Below are 21,671 nucleotides of genomic sequence, written 5' to 3'. Positions count from 1 at the left end.
TTACTAAATTTCAAAATTTTAGTATAATAGACTCGGATTTTAGAATTTTTTTATTTTTGGGACGAGCTCAAGAGTTTCAAAATTCTATAACAAAAATTGTATTTTTGGTTGTGTTTGTGGCACAACGATAAAATTTAAAGAGATTGCGATTTGTATCTCATTTGTTAACTGTATTAAATTTCAAAATTCTAGTACAATAGACTCAAATTTTAGAAATTTTTGTTTTTAAGACGATCCCAAAAGTTTTAAAATTCTATAAAAAAATTTGTATTTGTGGTTGTGTTGGTTTCACAACGATAAAATTTGGAAAGATGGCTATTCTTAACTTACACGTTGACTGTACCAAATTTTAAAATTCTAGTACAGTAGACTCAAATTTTAGAAATTTTTATTTTTAGGACTAGCCCAAACATTCAAAATTCTATAAAAAAATTGTATTTTTGGTTGTGTTGGTGCCACAACGATGAAATTTAAAGAGATTGCTAATTTAAACTCATTTGTTAACTGAACTAAATTTCAAAATTCTAGTACAATAGACTCAAATTTTAGAAATTTTCGTTTTTAAGACGAGCTTAAAAGTTTTAAAATTCTATAACAAAAATTGTATTTTTGGTTGTGTTCGTGGCACAACGATAAAATTTAAAGAGATTGCGATTTGTATCTCATTTGTTAACTGTATTAAATTTCAAAATTCTAGTACAATAGACTCAAATTTTAGAAATTTTTGTTTTTAAGACGAACCCAAAAGTTTTAAAATTCTATAAAAAAATTGTATTTGTGGTTGTGTTGGTTTCACAACGATAAAATTTGGAAAGATGGCTATTCTTAACTTACACGATGACTGTACCAAATTTTAAAATTCTAGTACAGTAGACTCGAATTTTAGAAATTTTTATTTTTAGGACTAGCCCAAAACATTCAAAATTCTATAAAAAAATTGTATTTTTGGTTGTGTTGGTGCCACAACGATGAAATTTAAAGAGATTGCTATTTTAAACTCATTTGTTAACTGAACTAAATTTCAAAATTCTTGTACAATAAACTCAAATTTTAGAAATTTTCGTTTTTAAGACGAGCTTAAAAGTTTTAAAATTCTATAACAAAAATTGTAATTTTGGTTGTGTTCGTGGCACAACGATAAAATTTAAAGAGATTGCAATTTGTATCTCATTTGTTAACTGTATTAAATTTCAAAATTCTAGTACAATAGACTCAAATTTTAGAAATTTTTGTTTTTACGACAAGTCTAAAAGTTTTAAAATTCTATAAAAAAAATTGTATTTGTGGTTGTGTTGGTTTCACAACGATGAAATTTGGAAAGATGGCTATTCTTAACTTACATGTTGACTGTACCAAATTTTAAAATTCTAGTACAGTAGACTCGAATTTTAGAAATTTTTGTTTTTAGGACTAGCCCAAAACATTCAAAATTCTATAAAAAAATTGTATTTTTGGTTGTGTTGGTGCCACAACGATGAAATTTAAAGAGATTGCTATTTAAAACTCATTTGTTAACTGAACTAAATTAAAATTCTAGTACAATAGACTCAAATTTTAGAAATTTTCGTTTTTAAGACGAGCTTAAAAGTTTTAAAATTCTATAAAAAAAAAATGTATTTGTGGTTGTGTTGGTTTCACAACGATGAAATTTAGAGAGATGGCTATTCTTAACTCACTCGTTGACTGTACCAAATTTTAAAATTCTAGTACAATAAACTTGAATTTTAGAAATTTTTATTTTTAGGGTAAACCAAAAATGTACCTTTGCTTGTGTTGGTAAAATTTCTTGTGATTCACGTTTTTACGGACAAGGTTTGTGTCACGTTGCTGCATACAAAAATGTGCACTCAAATTTTCACAATTTTTTTGGAAAACTTTGGAAAACTCAAGAAAAAAAAGTTGTTTGTTTTATCGAGACCTACCTTCAGTTTAATTTAATGTACTTATTCCTGTAACACTCTGTAAAAGTATCCGTTTCTTAAGAGGCCCAGGGCCTCAATCGACTTTGTTCCCCCTCTAATTAAAACGCTGATTTTAAACGAAATCTAACCTGTTGACTTTTATTTTTGAAGCTGTAATTACTAAAGACTTATCGTATTTCCTCTCAGGTTTCTTTTTAATTGAAACTGTAGTTTGCGCAGCGAGCGTGTTCCTCAAGTTCTTGCAGAAATAATTATATTCTATGCAGCCAGTTATACACTACTGCTAATCCGAAAAATTTCCAAATCTCAAATTACTCCGTCGTAAATCACTCCTGAAATAAATTCGCTACATTCCACCTTATGCAAATTGCAGCGTAATTACGAGACAAACACAAATAGTCACGAGATATTCAGGTTTAAATTTGAATTTATTGCAGTCATTTTCAAGTACTTAGGAAGTCCGTTTTTCAGTTACATGCAAAACTGCAAAGTAAACCACTGCATAATGCTAGCTGCACCATCTCAGCCACAGTAATCCGTCTAGGTAAAAACCTTAGTTGAAAAGCTATTTATGCGCCACAAAAACCGATACATAATACCTAGCCTGCAAGTTTTGCCAGCAAGACACTTCATCTTGTTTAACATAATATTAATACTACTGCGCTGCTTTTTCGGTTGTGGCGGAATTAATAAATTATGAGCTTGTAAGAGCAGCAAAAACTATAATGGTGGAGGTGTAGCGATTCGTTTTTAGTTTGTTTACGTTCCGCTGGAATTAATCACAAAGTAATTAATGTTGGAATGGAGCGATTTTCACAAATAAATGCAAAAACGTGTTTACAGGGCGGTGGGATTGTTTTCAGTTGTTGAAATTCGAATTTTAAAATTACGAAAGAAAGGCGGTTTAACAAACCAAAATCACGTCGAAAACTGCCCAGGAGACATTATCTAAAAAACGAGTGGAATTTTAAAACGGAGATAAGCAATGGAGTTCTGTTCCTCCAACTGGGTAAACAATGAGTGGTTTATGTGCGCGTGACGCGCATTCAAAAGGGCGTTACCACTATACCAACTTATTTTTTTCAAAATTGTGGAACAAAAGACTCGGATTTTAGAAATTTTTATTGTTCAGACCAGCTCAAAGTTTTTAAAATTCTATAAAAAAATTGTATTTTTGGCTATGTTGGTGCCACAACGATGAAATTTAGCGAGATTGGTATTTTTAACTCATTTGTTAACTGTACTAAATTTCAAAATTTTCGTACAATAGACTCAGATTTTAGAATTTTTTTATTTTTAGGACGAGCTCAAAAGTTTCAAAATTCTATAACAAAATTGTATTTTTGGTTGTGTTCGTGGCACAACGATATAATTTAGAGAGATTGCTATTTTTATCTTATTTGTTAACTGTACTAAATTTCAAAATTTTAGCACTATAAACTCGGATTTTAGAAAGTTTTATTTTTAAGACGAGCTTAAAAGTTTAAAAATTCAATTAAAAAAATTGTATTTTTGATTGTGTTGCTACCACTACAATGAAATTTGGAGAGATTGCTATTTTTGGCTCACTTGTTAACTGTACTACATTTCAAAATTCTAGTTTAATAGACTCGAAACTCAGAAATTTTTAGTTTTGGGAGAAATCAAAAGTTTTAAAATATTATAAAAAAAATGTATTTTTGGTTGTGTTGGTGCCACAACGATAAAATTTGAAGAAATTGCTATTTTTGACTCACTCGTCAAGTGTTTAAATTTTAAAATTCTAGTACAGTTGACTCGAATTTTAGAAAATTTGTATTTTTACGACGAGCTCAAAAGTTTAAAAATTAAATTAAATTTTTTTTATTTTTGGTTGGGTTGGAGCTACAACGATGAAATTTGAAGAAATTTCTATTTTTGACTGATTTGTTAACTGTATTAAATTTCAAAATTCTAGTACAATAGACTCGAATTTTAGAAATTTTTATTTTCAGGACAAGCTCAAAAATTTTAAAACTTTATAAAAAAAAATGTATTTTTAGTTGTCCTGATGCCACAACGATGAAATTTGGAGAAATGGCTACCTTTGACTCATTTGTTAACTGTACTAAATTTCAAAATTCTAGGACAATAGACTCAAATTTTAGAAATTTTTCTTTTTCGGACGAGCTCAAAAGTTTAAAAATTTAATTAAAAAAAATTGTATTTTTGGTCGTGTTGGTGCCACAACGACCAAATTTGGAAAGATTGCTATTTTTGACTCACTTGTTAACTGTACTAAAATTCAAAGTCCTAGTACAATAGACTCAAATTTTAGAAATTTTTATTGTTCAGACGAGCTCAAAGTTTTTAAAATTCTATAAAAAATTTGTATTTTTGGCTATGTTGGTGCCACAACGATGAAATTTAGAGAGATTGCTATTTTAATCTCATTTGTTAATTGCAATAAATTTCAAAATTTAAGCACTATAAACTCGGATTTTAGAAATTTTTATTTTTAGGACGAGCTCAAAAGTTTAAAAATTCAATTAAAAAAATTGTATTTTTGGTTGTGTTGGTACCACAACAATGAAATTTGGAGAGATTGCAATTTTTGGCTCACTTGTTAACTGTACTAGATTTTAAAATTCTAGTACAATAAACTCGAAATTTAGAAATTTTTAGTTTTGGAAGAAATGAAAAGTTTTAAAATATTATAAAAAAAAATGTATTTTTGGTTGTGTTGGTGCCACAACGATAAAATTTGAAGAAATTGCTATTTTTGACTCACTCGTCAAGTGTTCTAAATTTTAAAGTACAGTCGACTCGAATTTTAGAAAATTTGTATTTTTACGACGAGCTCAAAAGCTCAAAAATTAAATTAAAATTTTTTAATTTTTGGTTGTGTTGGAGCCACAACGATGAAATTTGAAGAAATTTCTATTTTTGACTGATTTGTTAACTGTACTAAATTTCAAAATTCTAGTACAATAGACTCAAATTTTAGAAATTTTTATTTTCAGGACAAGCTCAAAAATTTTAAAACTTTATAAAAAAAAATGTATTTTTAGTTGTCCTGATGCCACAACGATGAAATTTGGAGAAATTGCTATTTTTGACTCATTTGTTAACTGTACTAAATTTCAAAATTCTAGTGCAATAGACTCAAATTTTAATTTTAGGGCGAGCTCAAAAATTTTAAAATTTTATAAAAAAATTGTATTTTTGGTTGTCCTGATGCCACAACGATGAAATTTGGGGAAATTGCTATTCTTGACTCATTTGTTAACTGTACTAAATTTCAAAATTCTAGTACAATAGACTCGAATTTTAGAAATTTTTGTTTTTCGGACGAGCTCAAAAGTTTAAAAATTTGATTAAAAAAATTGTATTTTTGGTTGTGTTGGTGCCACAACGACGAATTTTGGAAAGATTGCTATTTTTGACTCACTTACTCACTTGTTAACTGTACTAAAATTCAAAGTCCTAGTACAATAGACTCAAATTTTAGAAATTTTTATAGTTCAGACGAGCTCAAAGTTTTTAAAATTCTATAAAAAATTTGTATTTTTGGCTATGTTGGTGCCACAACGATGAAATTTAGAAAGATTGCTATTTTAATCTCATTTGTTAATTGCACTAAATTTCAAAATTCAAGCACTATAAACTCGGATTTTAGAAATTTTTATTTTTAGGACGAGCTCAAAAGTTTAAAAATTCAATTAAAAAAAATGTATTTTTGGTTGTGTTGGTACCACAACAATGAAATTTGGAGAGATTGCAATTTTTGGCTCACTTGTTAACTGTACTAGATTTCAAAATTCTAGTACAATAGACTCGAAATTTAGAAATTTTTAGTTTTGGGAGAAATCAAAAATTTCAAAATATTATAAAAAAAAATGTATTTTTGGTTGTGTTAGTGCCACAACGATATAATTTGAAGAAATTGGTATTTTTGACTCACTCGTCAAGTGTACTAAATTTTAAAATTCTAGTACAGTAGACTCAAATTTTAGAAATTTTTTATTTTTCGGACGAGCTCAAAAGTTTAAAAATTAAATTAATTTTTTTTTATTTTTGGTTGTGTTGGAGCCACAACGATGAAATTTGAAGAAATATTTATCTTTGACTGATTTGTTAACTGTACTAAATTTCAAAATTCTAGTACAATGGACTCGAATTTTAGAAATTTTTATTTTCAGGATAAGCTCAAAAATTTTAAAATTTTATAAAAAAAATGTATTTTTAGTTGTCCTGATGCCACAACAATGAAATTTGGAGAAATTGCTATTTTTGACTCATTTGATAACTGTACTAAATTTCAAAATTATAGTGCAATAGACTCAAATTTTTATTTTTAGGGCGAGCTCAAAAATTTTAAAATTTTATAAAAAAAATGTATTTTTGGTTGTGTTGCTGCCACAACGACGAAATTTGGAAAGATTGCTATTTTTGGCTCACTTGTTAACTATACTAAAATTCAAAGTCCTAGTACAATAGACTCATTTTAGAAATTTTTACTTTTATTACGAGCTCAAAAGTTTAAAAATTTAATTAAAAAATTTGTATTTTTGGTTGTGTTGGTGCCACAACGACGAAATTTGGAAAGATTGCTATTTTTGACTCACTTACTCACTTGTTAACTGTACTAAAATTCAAAGTCCTAGTACAATAGACTCAAATTTTAGAAATTTTTATTGTTCAGACGAGCTCAAAGTTTTTAAAATTCTATAAAAAATTTGTATTTTTGGCTATGTTGGTGCCACAACGATGAAATTTAGAGAGATTGCTATTTTAATCTCATTTGTTAATTGCAATAAATTTCAAAATTTAAGCACTATAAACTCGGATTTTAGAAATTTTTATTTTTAGGACGAGCTCAAAAGTTTAAAAATTCAATTAAAAAAATTGTATTTTTGGTTGTGTTGGTACCACAACAATGAAATTTGGAGAGATTGCAATTTTTGGCTCACTTGTTAACTGTACTAGATTTCAAAATTCTAGTACAATAGACTCGAAATTTAGAAATTTTTAGTTTTGGGAGAAATCAAAAATTTCAAAATATTATAAAAAAAAATGTATTTTTGGTTGTGTTAGTGCCACAACGATAAAATTTGAAGAAATTGCTATTTTTGACTCACTCGTCAAGTGTACTACTGTACTACTATTTATTTATTTTTGGTTGATGACTTTTTAGTCAGGTGGGGCACATTTGGAGAGACAGCAAAAGACAAAGTGGTACAAACTTTTTAATGGTAAAATAAATTACAACACGTCTTTGACTTTATCAGCATTCTTCCTCTTCGGCGTGTTCATCTCAGGGTAAATCACATACTTCTGTATCCACGGATGTTGCTCCAAACTTTTCCCCCCAAAAGAGATATAACAGTGGAGAGCAAGATACAGAACGAAGACGAAGTACAACACGGCTGCAATCCCAATCGCTATGAAATAATTGGGATTCAAATCCATCTCCTGCAATGTCCCAACCACGAAGAAGATGTTAATAGCAATAATGCCAACACTGAGAATAACAAAAATGATCCTCATGACACTAAAATCAACCCAATAGTGTTGGTAAAACAGAAACCTTCCCTTACAAGTTGTTGTTGAACTCTCCCATAATCTTCGGATTGCTGGTAAAAGCGACCATGGGAATGATAGCGAAAGGCAGCTGCAGACTCATGACCGCGTTAAGAAAATCGTTCATGGCTGTCAGCTCGTTGAGAGAGCTGAAAAAGGCCGTGAAGAAAGTCGGTACCATGGCTATGCTTCTCGTGAAGAGCACTCTCTTCCATCGTGCCCATTGGAGGTCCAGGAAGCCTTCCATAGCGAACTGGCCCGAGTACGTCCCTGTCATGGTGGAGCTCTGACCGGCGGCCAAAATCCCAATCGCCCAAATGTACATAGCAGCGGGGCCATAAGCGCAGCCTAGGTACACTCCGCCTCTGTAGATGTCCGCGTCGACGAATTTATCATTCGCCTGAAAATAGTGAAAGTTTAATCAAATTTTGTAGTGAAAAGAGTCAGTGAACCGCAGAGGGAAGAATTTTAATCGATTTTTTGCAAGGTTACTCACTTCAAACACCTCGACGGCTCTGTCGTAAACGAGAGGTTCATTCTTCGGACACTCATTCAACTGAAAGTGACAATGAAGAGATTAATTCGTTACGCTCCGGCCACTTACCAGCTCATTATTGGTTTTTTCAAAGAGACCATAGGCGAACACGGTCACGACGAAAATGTTTATAATGAAACTACAAACGAGCGCGATTCCGTTCTCTACGAAAAAGTACAATCGAGCCTCTTTGATTTTTTCGGGTTGCTTGCGGTCTACTTCGCGCGATTTTACAAGAGCGGAATGGAGGTAAAGATTGTGGGGCATTAAGACGGCGCCGATGACGCCCACGGCTTGGAGGAGGACGTCGGAGTCGCAACCGCTGCACCAAGGGATGAAGAGGCCTTTGGCGACTTCGTCTTGAGGGGGTAAGGCTATGAAGTATTCGTAGCCGAACGTTATGCCCATGATGGAGATTAAGATGCCAAAGAAGAGTTCTAGTTTGCGGAGGCCGTATCTGTCCAGGAAGAGGAAGGTGAAGGTGTCGGCGATGGTTATGAGGCAGCCGGCCCAGAGAGGGATTCTGAAATTTCGGAATTTTATTGATGGAGCGTCAAAACTTTGGATTCGTTCAAAAATAAAAATTTCGGAAATCTAACTTTTCTATTTTATATAATAATATAATTCAAAGAATTAGTACACAACTGCCAAACTTAGAAGTCCTAACATAAAATAAAGATTTTTGGTTTCTATTGAAAATTAAAAAATTTCTAAAAGTATGTTTTTTGTGCTCTATAATTTTGAGCTCTGGCACACTTACTAAGAAAGTCTAAAATAGTAATATTTTCAAATTTTATTACAATAACTCCAAAATTGTCAATGATACAAATTTTAATATAAATAATGAATTTTTTTGATTTTTTTCTAAAAATAAAAAGTTATAAAATTTGTCTCATTTGTCCCACAATTTTGAGATTTGGCATACTTAGTAAGAAAAGTAAAAATATTAATCTCGGTGAATTTTATACTTATAATCCAGAAACTTCCAGAGTTCTAGACCTCAAAATAAGAGGGCAAAAATATATTGGTTTATCCGAGAAATTTAAATTTTTAAAATTTGCTCTATAATTTGACATTTTGGCACACTTAATAAGCAATTTTAAAATACCAGCCTCTTCAAATTTTATAGGTGCAGCTCAAAAACTGTCAAAGTTACATGTTTTTTTAAATAATAAAATTTTTTGGTTTCTTCCAAAAATTAAAAATTATAAAATTTGTCTTGTTTGTTTTACAATTTGGAAATTTGGGACATTTAATAAGAAAGTCCAAAATAAACGCCTCCAAAAATTTTGTAGCTGTACCTTGAAAACTGCCAAACTTACAGGTATTATTATAAAATAGTAAAATATTTTAGTTCTTTCTAAAAATAAAAAGAATGTAAAATTTGTGTCTTTTGCTCCACAATTTGTAAATTTTGCACACATAATAAAAAAATCTAAAATAAAAGCCTCCTAAAATTTCACAGCAGTAGCTCCAACAATGACAATGTAACAGTTTTTTTTATAAAATAGTAAAAAATTTTGGTTTTCTCTAAAAACAAAAAAAAATTGTGTTTTTTGCTCCACAATTTAGAGATGTGGCACACATAATAAAAAAGTCTAAAAGAAAAGCCTTTTCAAATTTTACAGCAGTAACTCAAAAATTGCTAAAGTTACAGGTATTAATATAAAATAGTAAAAAATTTTGATTTTCTCTAAAAATAAAAAAAAATAAAATTTATGTCTTTTGCTCCACAGTTTGTAGATTTGGCACACATAATAAGAAAGTCTAAATTAAAGATCTTCTAAAATTTTATAACAGTAGCTCATAAACTGTAAAGGTTACGCATAGTAATATAAAATAGTAAAAAATTTGGTTTCTTCTAAAAATAAAAAAATGTATAATTTGTGTTTTTTGCTCCACAATTTAGAGATTTGGCACACATAATAAAAAGTCAAAAGTAAAAGCCTTTTCAAATTTTACAGCAGTAACTCAAAAATTGCTAAAGTTATAGGTATTAATATAAAATATTAAAAAAATTTTGATTTTCTCTAAAAATAAAAAAAAATAAAATTTGTGTCTTTTGCTCCACAGTTTGTAGATTTGGCACACATAAAAAGAAGTCTAAATTAAACATCTTCTAAAATTTCATAACAGTAGCTCATAAACTTTTAAGGTTACAGATAGTATTATAAAATAGTTATAATTTGTGTTTTTTGCTTCACGATTTAGAGATTTGGCACACATAATAAAAAAGTCTAAAGTAAAAGCCTTCTCAAATTTCACAGCAGTAATTCAAAAATTGCCAAAGTTACAAGTATTAATATAAAATAGTAAAAAAATTTGATTTTCTCTAAAAATAAAAAAAACCCATAAAATTTGTGTCTTTTGCTCCACAGTTTGGAGATTTGGCACACATAATAAGAAAGTCTAAAATAAAGATTTCCCAAAATTTTATAAAAGTAGCTCATAAACTTTTAAGGTTACAGATAGTATTATAAAATAGTAAAAATTTTTGGTTTCTCCTAAAAATAAAAAACTGTATAATTTGTGTTTTTAGCTCCACAATTTAGAGATTTGGCACACATAATAAAAAAGTTTAAAATAAAAGTTTTCTCAAATTTCACAGCAGTAACTCAAAAATTGCTAAAGTTACAGGTATTAATATAAAATAGTAAAAAAATTTTGATTTTCTCTAAAAATAAAAAAAAAACATAAAATTTGTGTCTTTTGCTAAACAAGTTTGGAGATTTGGCACACATAATAAGAAAGTATAAATTAAAGATCTTCCAAAATTTTATAACAGTAGCTCATAAACTTTTAAGGTTACACATAGTATTATAAAATAGTAAAATATTTTGGTTTCTTCTAAAAATAAAAAATGTATAATTTGTGTTTTTTGCTCCACAATTTGGAAATTTGGCACACAAAATAAGAAAGTTTAAATTAAGATAGTATTATAAAATAGTAAAAACTTTTGGTTTCTCCTAAAAATAAAAAAATGTATAATTTGTGTTTTTAGCTCCACAATTTAGAGATTTGGCACACATAATAAAAAAGTTTAAAGTTAAAGTCTTCTCAAATTTCACAGCAGTAACTCAAAAATTGCTAAAGTTACAGGTGTTGATATAAAATAGTAAAAAATTTTGATTTTCTCTTAAAATAAAAAAAAAAACATAAAATTTGTGTTTTTTGCTCCACAGTTTGGAGATTTGGCACACATAATAAGAAAGTATAAATTAAAGATCTTCCAAAATTTTATAACTGTAGCTTATAAACTTTTAAGGTTACAGATAATATTATAAAATAGTAAAAAATTTTGGTTTTCCTTAAAAATAAAAAAATTATAACATTTGTTATTTTTGCTCCACAATTTTGAGATAATAAAAAGTTTAAAATAAAAGCTTCCTAAAATTTTATAACATTAGCACAAAAAGTGCCAAAGTTGCACGTATTATTATAAATAATAAAAAAAATTGGTTTTTTCTGAAAACAAAAAAAAAATAAAAAATGTGTGTCTTGTGCTCCAGATTTTGGAAATTTTGCACACATAATAAAAAAGTCTAAAGTAAAAGCCTTCTAAAATTTTCCAGCAGTAGCTCAAAAATTGCTAAAGTTACAGGTATTAATATATAATAGTAAAAAATTTTGATTTTCTCTAAAAATAAAAAAAAACCCATAAAATTTGTGTCTTTTATAATAATAATTAATAATAAATGTTTATTAACGCAGAACTTATACATGAAATAAAATAATACAAACAGTAACACAAAAACAGATTAAAATAATACAACAAGAAAATACAAATACAATACAAGTACAAACTAGATTAGGACAACAGAAGCGGTTTTTTTTAATTTACCCTTTGACATACCAAAAAATTCGATTTTATCATGCCATGCGTTAACATTGTTTAACATTCGAATTAAAGGACTATTTTCATAGTAATCAGTTCTAGCGTAATTGACCATTATCAAACGATTCAATCTTACATGGTACGCAGGTACCAGAAATTTTAGATCTGCCAAAATATTTGGACAATCCGAAAACCCGTTTACTAACTTAAAGAAAAAGTGAAGAGACTGATAAATCCTTCTATTTTGGAGGGTCATTATCCCCAAATACTTCCTTACATCGTCCTTACATCGGTCCTCTCCAGAAGTACATCGTTACTGGTAAGCAATTTGTATCGAACCAGACGCAAAAATCTCTTTTGTACATTCTCTAATCGGTTTATGTGACACTGATATAATGGAGACCACACAATACTGCAGTAATCAAGATGAGATCTTACAAGGGAAGTATAAAGTAAAGTCAAAGTTCTAATATTCTTAAACTCAGTGCTGAGTATTTTGCTCCACAGTTTGGAGATTTGGCACATATAATAAAAAAGTCTAAAATAAAATCTTCCTAAAATTTTATAACAGCAACTCAAAAACTGCCAAAATTGCAGGTAGAATTGTAAAGTAGTAAAAAAATTTTGTTTCATTTAAAAATAAAAAATTATAAAATTTGTCTCGTACTCGTATATTTTACAATTTGGAGATTTGGCGCACTTACTAATGCATAAGAGTTTTACAGCTAAAACCAAATAATTAGAAACTTAGATCACTGCAAAGACAAAACTACGAAGCTAAAGTTTGAAAAACGAAGAGACATCAAACACTATAAAGTTCAATGAAGCGAAAATTGTAAAAACACAATTTATCTAATTGAAAAAAATACCAAAAATTTTGGAATACTGTGGTGGATAACCTTATCAATCCAATTTAAATTAGTTTTTTTTTCCGTTATTTTACTCACAATTTATTTGAGAGAAGGTATATGGCGATGGCAGTCCCTATAACTTCTTGCATATCCGATCCAATAACCGCAATCTCCACCATAATCCACAAAACTATCCTTGGAAATTTCCTATACTGCCGATAGCACATCTCAGCCAAATGCAATCCCGTGACAACCCCTGAAACTTCCCTTAGATTTACCGGGAGACAAAATGACCAACTCACCTAATTTCGACGCCAGCGACTGCAATAAATACCCCAAAACCGTCGCCAAGAAGAGTACCCATAACAGTCGGTACCTCCCAATGGACCCTGATTGCAAGTCGCTTTCTATGTTTCCAGGATCTAAATAAGCAATCGACATCAAGAATCCGGGACCTGTGAACGCCCATAATTTGCGAAAGGAAAATCCAGACTAAAAGTTTATTATCCAGATAAATTTCCTGGAGGTGTAATTAAAATAAACCTTTTCCACTTGAGGGATTTTAATTTTGTTTTGGCTGAAGTACGTGTCCAATTCGAAGTTTTCATAGTAGTAGGTGATTTTCGAAAGGTCTTCTTTGGGGGGGTCCATGGCAAGCACTGAGACACTTTTTTGAATAAAATGAAATTTAAAACAATTCGAACTTTATACGGTGGTTTGATCGTACCTTATCAGAGTGATTGATTTTCCGGGATTGATGCGATTTGTGTCACGTTTTCTGATAGTCGTGATTCTCTTGATGTTATCTTTTTTTAATTGTGATCAACAACAATAAGTTGCTCGGCGAAATCAGTTTTTCTCTATTAAAGAGCGATAAGCCGTTCTAGGCCCATTTGAGTCAATGAAGGGCACAAAACCAACATCATATGGCTCTGGACACATGTTTATTTCTCGAGGTCTCTAAGTGTGTCTTCTGGGAAACACAAAAACGTATGAGTTTCGGCTGTATCTTTGCCTTTTTGTTTACTCACTTTGCTCTTTAAAACCGAGCACGTATCAGCTAAAAGTTACGATTTTTCATTCGAATGATGTATAATAAAACATCGTGTAGTTAATTCCGCAATAACAATCAAGTGGAGCTCAAACTCAAACTTAATTTCTGTAAATATAAAGTTGAGCTCATTGTTCGTGCTTAAGCATCAAACTGAAACTGGAGGCAATTAGAGTTGTATAACTAGTGCTACACGAAACCTTCCAAGACGTCAGCGAATAAATAACTACTTACTTAAAAGGTAGATGGTTTTGGTTGGATCATTAATAACTATTGTAGGAAAGCTAAATTAGATCGCTGCAGACAATGGAATCGGAAATGAAAGAGAACAACCTGTTGGTTTCAAGTGTCTCTACGGCGATAAATTATTGCTAAATTTTATTCAATTAACCGTAAATTAGATAAGAAGTTTTTAATCGGATAACGGGGAGTTAGTAACGAGGCTTGATACATAAATGATCACTTAATTTGGAGTTAAGATCAGGTGGAGCTCAAGACTGGATTTTTACTTCAATACAATAGAAGACGGTGCATTATCTTAAACTTTACCGCACACAAAGTTTCTGGTTATATTATGTGCAAACTACAGAGAAGATATTAGTTTTACCAAGTTCGAAGTGTATTAATTTCGAGTGGTTTTGTGTCTAAAATCGGATTTATTTAGAGCGAAATGGTTGCATTAGTATTTATCTGATACAAAGTAGTTATTATCTCGGTCGTGAAAATATTATGTCAGTTGATAGTCGGTGAAAATAGAATGGGTACTACACGAAATTTCGACACTCGATAAGTGGGAGATTTGTTGTTGAAAACACATTTTTTCTATCTTAATTGTTTGAAGCGGAAAAATATAAATCTTGAAATTTAAAAAATAGTAATTTGATGGGACCTTCAGATGTCAATTTTTTGAACTAAAAGTCAAAAGTACTATTTTCCCGAAATTTTGTCTTAAATGTGAATATTCCTAAAATTTTACAAAATTTTGAGATTTCGCGCAGCTCATAAATAGTTCAAAAATTGTAAATTCTCCAAATTTTATTGCCAGAGCAACACAAATTGTGTTAATTAATTAAGAATAAAATTAAAAATTAAAAATAAAATTCGTAACTTTGATAATCTTAAGGCTACAGCAATGAAATTTAGGAAAATTACTACTTCTTTATCGTTTATTAACTGTGCTAAATTGTAAAGTTTTAGAGCAAATAAAACGAAATTTAGAATTTTTTAGTTTAAATTTTGTTTTATTTAAAATTTATAACTTTGGAATTTTTTACGCTACAGTAATGATTTAGGCATTTTACTTATTTTATTTTTTATCGTTTATTGACTGTGCTAATTTGTAAAATTCTAGAGCAAAAGGAACCAATTTTAGAAATTTTTAATTTAAAGTCAAATCAAAAGTTTTATTTTTTTTTCAATTAAAATTCCAAACTTTTAACTTTTTAATGCTACAGCAATGATTATTTTAGGCATTTTACTATTTTTTTATTGTTTATTAACTGTGATAAATTGTGAAATTTTAAAGCAAAGAAAACCGATTTTTTAAATTTTTATTTTAAAGTCAAATCAATTTTTTTTTTGATAAGAATTCGTAACTTTGCTAGTTTTAACAATACAATAATGAGATTTTGGAAAATTAACAATTTTTTATTGTTTATTAACTGTGCTAAATTGGAAAATTCTAGAGCAAAGGGAACCGATTGTAGAAATTTTTATTTAGAAATCAGATCAAAAAGTTTCATTTTTTTAATTAAAATTCGTACGTTAATAAAATTAACGTTACAGCAATAAAGTTTTAGATAATTAGTAGCTTTTAACTGTGTTAAATAGTAAAATTCTACAGCGAATGGAACGGAATTTAGAAATTTTTAGTTCAAATTTTGTTTTTTTTTTATTTAAAATTTATAACTTTGGCATTTTTTACGCTACAATAATGAGATTTAAGCATTTTACTATTTTTTATCGTTTATTGACTGTGCTAATTTGTAAAATTCTAGAGCAAAAGACTTTTAACTTTTTAATGCTACAGCAATGATTATTTTAGGCATTTTACTATTTTTTTATTGTTTATTGACTGTGATAAATTGTGAAATTTTAAAGCAAAGAAAACCGATTTTTTAAATTTTTGTTTTAAAGTCAAATCAATTTTTTTTTTATAAGAATTCGTAACTTTGCTAGTTTTAACAATACAATAATGAGATTTTGGAAAATTAACAATTTTTTATTGTTTATTAACTGTGCTAAATTGGAAAATTCTAGAGCAAAGGGAACCGATTGTAGAAATTTTTATTTAGAAATCAGATCAAAAAGTTTCATTTTTTTAATTAAAATTCGTACGTTAATAAAATTAACGTTACAGCAATAAAGTTTTAGATAATTAGTAGCTTTTAACTGTGTTAAATAGTAAAATTCTACAGCGAATGGAACGGAATTTAGAAATTTTTAGTTCAAATTTTGTTTTTTTTTTATTTAAAATTTATAACTTTGGCATTTTTTACGCTACAATAATGAGATTTAAGCATTTTACTATTTTTTATCGTTTATTGACTGTGCTAATTTGTAAAATTCTAGAGCAAAAGACTTTTAACTTTTTAATGCTACAGCAATGATTATTTTAGGCATTTTACTATTTTTTTATTGTTTATTGACTGTGATAAATTGTGAAATTTTAAAGCAAAGAAAACCGATTTTTTAAATTTTTGTTTTAAAGTCAAATCAATTATTTTTTGATAAGAATTCGTAACTTTGCTAGTTTTAACAATACAATAATGAGATTTTGGAAAATTAACAATTTTTCATTGTTTATTAACTGTGCTAAATTGGAAAATTCTAGAGCAGAGGGAACCGATTGTAGAAATTTTTATTTAGAAATCAGATCAAAAAGTTTCATTTTTTTAATTAAAATTCGTACGTTAATAAAATTAACGTTACAGCAATAAAGTTTTAGATAATTAGTAGCTTTTAACTGTGTTAAATAGTAAAATTCTACAGCGAATGGAACGGAATTTAGAAATTTTTAGTTCAAATTTTGTTTTTTTTTTATTTAAAATTTATAACTTTGGCATTTTTTACGCTACAATAATGAGATTTAAGCATTTTACTATTTTTTATCGTTTATTGACTGTGCTAATTTGTAAAATTCTAGAGCAAAAGACTTTTAACTTTTTAATGCTACAGCAATGATTATTTTAGGCATTTTACTATTTTTTTTATTGTTTATTGACTGTGATAAATTGTGAAATTTTAAAGCAAAGAAAACCGATTTTTTAAATTTTTGTTTTAAAGTCAAATCAATTTTTTTTTGATAAGAATTCGTAACTTTGCTAGTTTTAACAATACAATAATGAGATTTTGGAAAATTAACAATTTTTTATTGTTTATTAACTGTGCTAAATTGGAAAATTCTAGAGCAGAGGGAACCGATTGTAGAAATTTTTATTTAGAAATCAGATCAAAAAGTTTCATTTTTTTTTAATTAAAATTCGTACGTTAATTAAAATTAACGCTACAGCAATAAAGTTTTAGATAATTTGTAGCTTTTAACTGTGTTAAATAGTAAAATTCTACAGCGAATGGAACGGAATTTAGAAATTTTTAGTTCAAATTTTGTTTTTTTTTTTATTTAAAATTTATAACTTTGGCATTTTTTACGCTACAGTAATGAGATTTAGGCATTTTACTATTTTTTATCGTTTATTGACTGTGCTAATTTGTAAAATTCTAGAGCAAAAAGAACCAATTTTAGAAATTTTTAATTTAAAGTCAAATCAAAAGTTTTATTTTTTTTTCAATTAAAATTTCAAACTATTAACTTTTTAATGCTGCAGCAATGATTATTTTAGGCATTTTACTATTTTTTTATTGTTTATTAACTGTGATAAATTGTGAAATTTTAAAGCAAAGAAAACCGATTTTTTAAATTTTTATTTTAAAGTCAAATCAATTTTTTTTTTCGATAAGAATTCGTAACTTTGCTAGTTTTAAGAATACAATAATGAGATTTTTGAAAATTACTAATTTTTTATTGTTTATTAACTGTGCTAAATTGGAAAATTCTAGAGCAAAGGGAACCGATTGTAGAAATTTTTATTTAGAAATCAGATCAAAAAGTTTCATTTTTTTTAATTAAAATTCGTACGTTAATTGAAATTAACGCTACAGCAATAAAGTTTTAGATAATTAGTAGCTTTTAACTTAAATGTGTGTTAAATAGTAAAATTCTACAGCGAATGGAACCGAATTTAGAAATTTTCAGTTTGAACTTGGAGTAAAATATATTATTTTTTTTAATCAAATTTGTTACTTTGGTAGTTTTACCACTACAACAATGAGATTTAGGGAAATTACTGTTTTTTTATCGTTTATTAACTGTACTAAATTGTAAAATTCTAGAACAAAGGAAACCGATTTTAAAAATATTTATTTTGAAATCGACCCAAAAATTATTTTTTAACTAAAATTTGTAAATTTGGCAATTTTAACGCTACAGCAATTAAATTTAGGAAATTTACTCCTTTTTTTTATTTATTAACTGTGTTAAATTGCAAAATTCTAGAGCAAAGAGAACCGATTTTAGAAATTTTAATTTTGAAATCAGACCAAAAAGTTTTTTTCAATTAAAATTTGTAACTTTGACAGTTTTACCGCTACAGCAATGAAATTTAAGGTAGTTACTAGTTTTTTATCGTTTATTAACTGGGCTAAATTAGAAAATTCTAAAGCAAATGGAACCAAATTTAAAAATTTTCAGTTTGAAATCGGACTAAAATTTTGTTTTTTTTTAATTAAAATTCGTAACTTTGGCAGTTTTAACACTACAGCAAGGAGATTTAAAGAATTTACCCACAGCAATAATGATAAAGAGACGGAAATTTTCATACCTTAAAAATTCCAGGCTTATATTAGAAGACATTGTTTAAGAAAACAAAATTAAAAAGTTAGTCCCCCAAGTTGAGAATAAAAACCCTAATAAACAAGTAGTAAAAAAGTCTTTATCGGAGTTCCCGTCAGTTTAACAATAACAGTGGCAAATTGTTTAAATCTGGATTATTTTGAGCTTGATTTTTCCCTTCTTTGACTACTGACAAAAGCAGAAAAATATTTGCAACAAAACAACAAAATATTTCTCTTTGGTTGCTGTAAAAGTGACTATGTTTAAAACAGAATTTGCATAACAATCAGATTAAACTAGTTAACGAAGAATTAAATTCGTGAATACTAGTAACATAAACTCTTTAAATTAACAAAGCTAATGTCGCTCCAAGATTAAAAGATCATTTTTTCATTGCCACAATTCCAAACGGAACTGCAATCAGCGATCTGTCCAAATTATCTCAAACATGAGATTTTCCTGCGGCTTTGATTGGAGCATCCGCAAACAATAACTGATAACGTTACGTGACTTCCAATCATTATTAGCTACTCTTATCAAGAAACACGTAAAAGATCACTGCATAAAAAAATATTTGGTTTGTTGTCTCTGGACCGGAATGCTTCATTTATTCAAACTTTTTACATCCCCCCGAGTTTGCCGTATTAAATTAATTTTTCTTTGAATTTCCACGATACCTATCCTTCCTTTGATCTGCAGGACTTTGTCGTGTGCTCTCAGATTTCAGTTCTTTGTCATCTCGAGGCGTGTAAAACACTACTTTGTTTACAAGAAAATTGTTTTTTTGTTGAGCTTTAGTAGGTAATTGTCTTTTTTTACGCTGTTATTCGTCTGATCCCGGATCGTGAAACTTTTAGAGCTTTGGTTAGTCGGTCTTAAAAAACGAACCAGAGTACAAATTTGTGTATTTTCTAAAAGTAAAAATCAACAACAGGTAACAAAGTATAAGAAATTAGATCAATAATCGTCGTTCTCCGTGCAAAATTGCCAAATTCTACTGCAAATAAAAACCAACATTAGCAGTTTTAACGCTCAGCAGTTCCACGCGAACTGAACCTGACACATTAAAAACTAAAACATCTTGCAGGAACATAATTTTGTTAAAAATCGAATATATAAATCTTAAATTAACCAAAACCATGAATGGTTCAATTGTTTGCTACTTGATACTTTAAATAACCACCTTTTTTTAACTACTCTTTCAATCATCTACTTTAATTAAATTTTTTACTTAACTTCACAATTTTTTTTTCACTCAAAATATAAATTCCAAGAATTTAAAATTTGTGGACAAATCAGTTTGAACTATTTACTTAATACATCAGATACTGAATACATAAAAAAGTAATTTCATAATTTGTTTTTGAATTAAAACTTTGATAAGAAAATTTGTTACACCCGTGACAATATTTTAACAAAAGTTGGCAAAACTGATTGAAATCTGTGGAGTTAAAAATTGATAATTTGTATACAAAGTAACAAATTGCTAATGCAGTTTTTGCACTAATTAAAGTTAAAAGATATATCAGTGAAATACTGAAAATAAATGTCACGGGTGTGACAATTGTTAAATCGGACTTTCCAAATTTGATGATTTAAGGCCTAAACATGTACACACAGTTGGTTTTAACAACTTCTATTATAATGCTCACATGGTAAAGAAACTGTGGATGGTATGGGAGGCACAAATGAACGTATCGTTCACAGAAAGGCAATCAACAATTCTGCAAACGATTTCTGCTTGAAAGCAAAAAATCAATTAATAATATTAATATTTTGTATACTGATGAATTCAAAGTCAAAATATCTGAATCAACTAAGTAAAAATATTCAAGCAGTACCAAATATCCAACAAAATCTCATATTTTGTCTAAATAAAGAAATTAGTTTAGGGTGGATGTAGGTATGTCTAGCCGATATAATTACACTCGACCAATTTGTGAAACCGAAACTGGGGGCTGTGAGCGTCTTCGCCTGTGTAAAATATAACTTACTTTGTTAAAAATGTTACAAGCATTAATAAAATTAGTCTTTCTGCTATATTATTTTCATTTTTTAGCAACGTTTATTTAACAAGTTTTGCTTTGTCACGCCCGTTACAGTTTTCTAAAATATACAGTGCCCAATTGAATTGGTTATTCTAATTGCAAAGAGGCTTAAAATGTCTGCCTATAGTTTATATATTTGTGTACTAAAAGAGAAAGAATCAGAGTTTTGTTATTTGCAGAAATATAGAAAAATGTTATTAAAAACAATAACTTTAATTTGTACGCCTCACACCCGTGACACCACAAATTAATTTGTTGCTTTATGATCTAATCGTAACTTAACAAATTTTATTTAGATAATTTGCAGCACTTTAACCTACCTGATAACAGTATACTTCTGCTTGAAAATGCTCTTAGTCGTAAATAAATTAAAAATTGTTGTCATTTTGTCACACCCGTGACATATGGAATTGCTGCGCTACAGCAATGATTAAATTAATTAAAATTAATTAAAACAATTAAAAATTTAAAAACTTAATTAAATGTTAAAATTCTAGAGTAAATGGAACCGACTTTAGAAATTTGTATTAATTAAAATTCGTAACACTGGTAATTTTAACGCTACAGCAATGAGATTTAGACAATTTACTATTTTTTCATTGTTTATTAACTGCACTAATTTTTTAAATTCTAGAGCGAAGGGAACCGATTTTAGAAATTTTTATTTTAAAGTCGAACCAAAAACTTTTTTTTTCAATTAAAATTCGCATCTTTGGCAGTTTTAACACTGAAATGAAATTTAAAGTTATTAATAGTTTTATATCATTTATTAACTGTGCTAAATTTTAAAATTCTAGATTAAATGGAAGCGAATTTAGAAATTTTTAATTTGAAATCGGACTAAAATTTTAATTTTTTTTTCAATTAAAATTCATAACTGCCAGATTTAACGCTACAGCAACGAGATTTAAGCATTTTACTATTTTTATATTGTTTATTACCTCTGCTAAAATGCAAAATTCTAGAGCAAAGAAAACCAATTTTACAAATTTTCATT

At 28.4% G+C, this 21,671-nt stretch overlaps 1 protein-coding gene across 1 annotated transcript; it reads right to left on the bottom strand.

Moving 5' to 3' along the window:
- Nucleotides 1-7,116: 7,116 nt before the first annotated feature.
- On the bottom strand, nucleotides 7,117-13,494 carry LOC148173426 (protein Malvolio-like). The gene is made up of 8 exons (XM_088038703.1): nucleotides 13,412-13,494; nucleotides 13,228-13,351; nucleotides 12,987-13,176; nucleotides 12,781-12,940; nucleotides 8,068-8,521; nucleotides 7,960-8,019; nucleotides 7,481-7,863; nucleotides 7,117-7,434 (listed from the first exon to the last, which is right to left on the bottom strand). The coding sequence occupies exons 2-8, from the start codon at nucleotides 13,333-13,335 to the stop codon at nucleotides 7,146-7,148; spliced, it is 1,644 nt and encodes a 547-aa protein (XP_087894829.1). The 5' UTR covers nucleotides 13,336-13,351; nucleotides 13,412-13,494; the 3' UTR covers nucleotides 7,117-7,145.
- Nucleotides 13,495-21,671: the final 8,177 nt, after the last annotated feature.

The sequence above is a fragment of the Gnatocerus cornutus genome, chromosome 6 (genome assembly GCF_029298725.1).
Source record: "Gnatocerus cornutus isolate USDA-ARS CGAHR chromosome 6, icGnaCorn1.1, whole genome shotgun sequence".
In the NCBI taxonomy this organism is placed as follows: domain Eukaryota; kingdom Metazoa; phylum Arthropoda; class Insecta; order Coleoptera; family Tenebrionidae; genus Gnatocerus; species Gnatocerus cornutus.
Note: the sequence above shows the minus strand (reverse complement) of the source record. Positions and strands in the feature narration are given on the sequence as shown.

Coding starts and splice junctions, on each gene's coding strand:
- LOC148173426 (XM_088038703.1), bottom strand. CDS start 13,335: ATGGACCCCCCCAAAGAAGACCTTTCGAAAATCACCTACTACTATGAA. Junction 12,941..12,986: donor GTCGCTGGCGTCGAAATTAG/GTGAGTTGGTCA, acceptor GGGAAGTTTCAG/GGGTTGTCACGGGATTGCAT. Junction 8,522..12,780: donor TACCTTCTCTCAAATAAATT/GTGAGTAAAATA, acceptor CCGAAATTTCAG/AATCCCTCTCTGGGCCGGCT.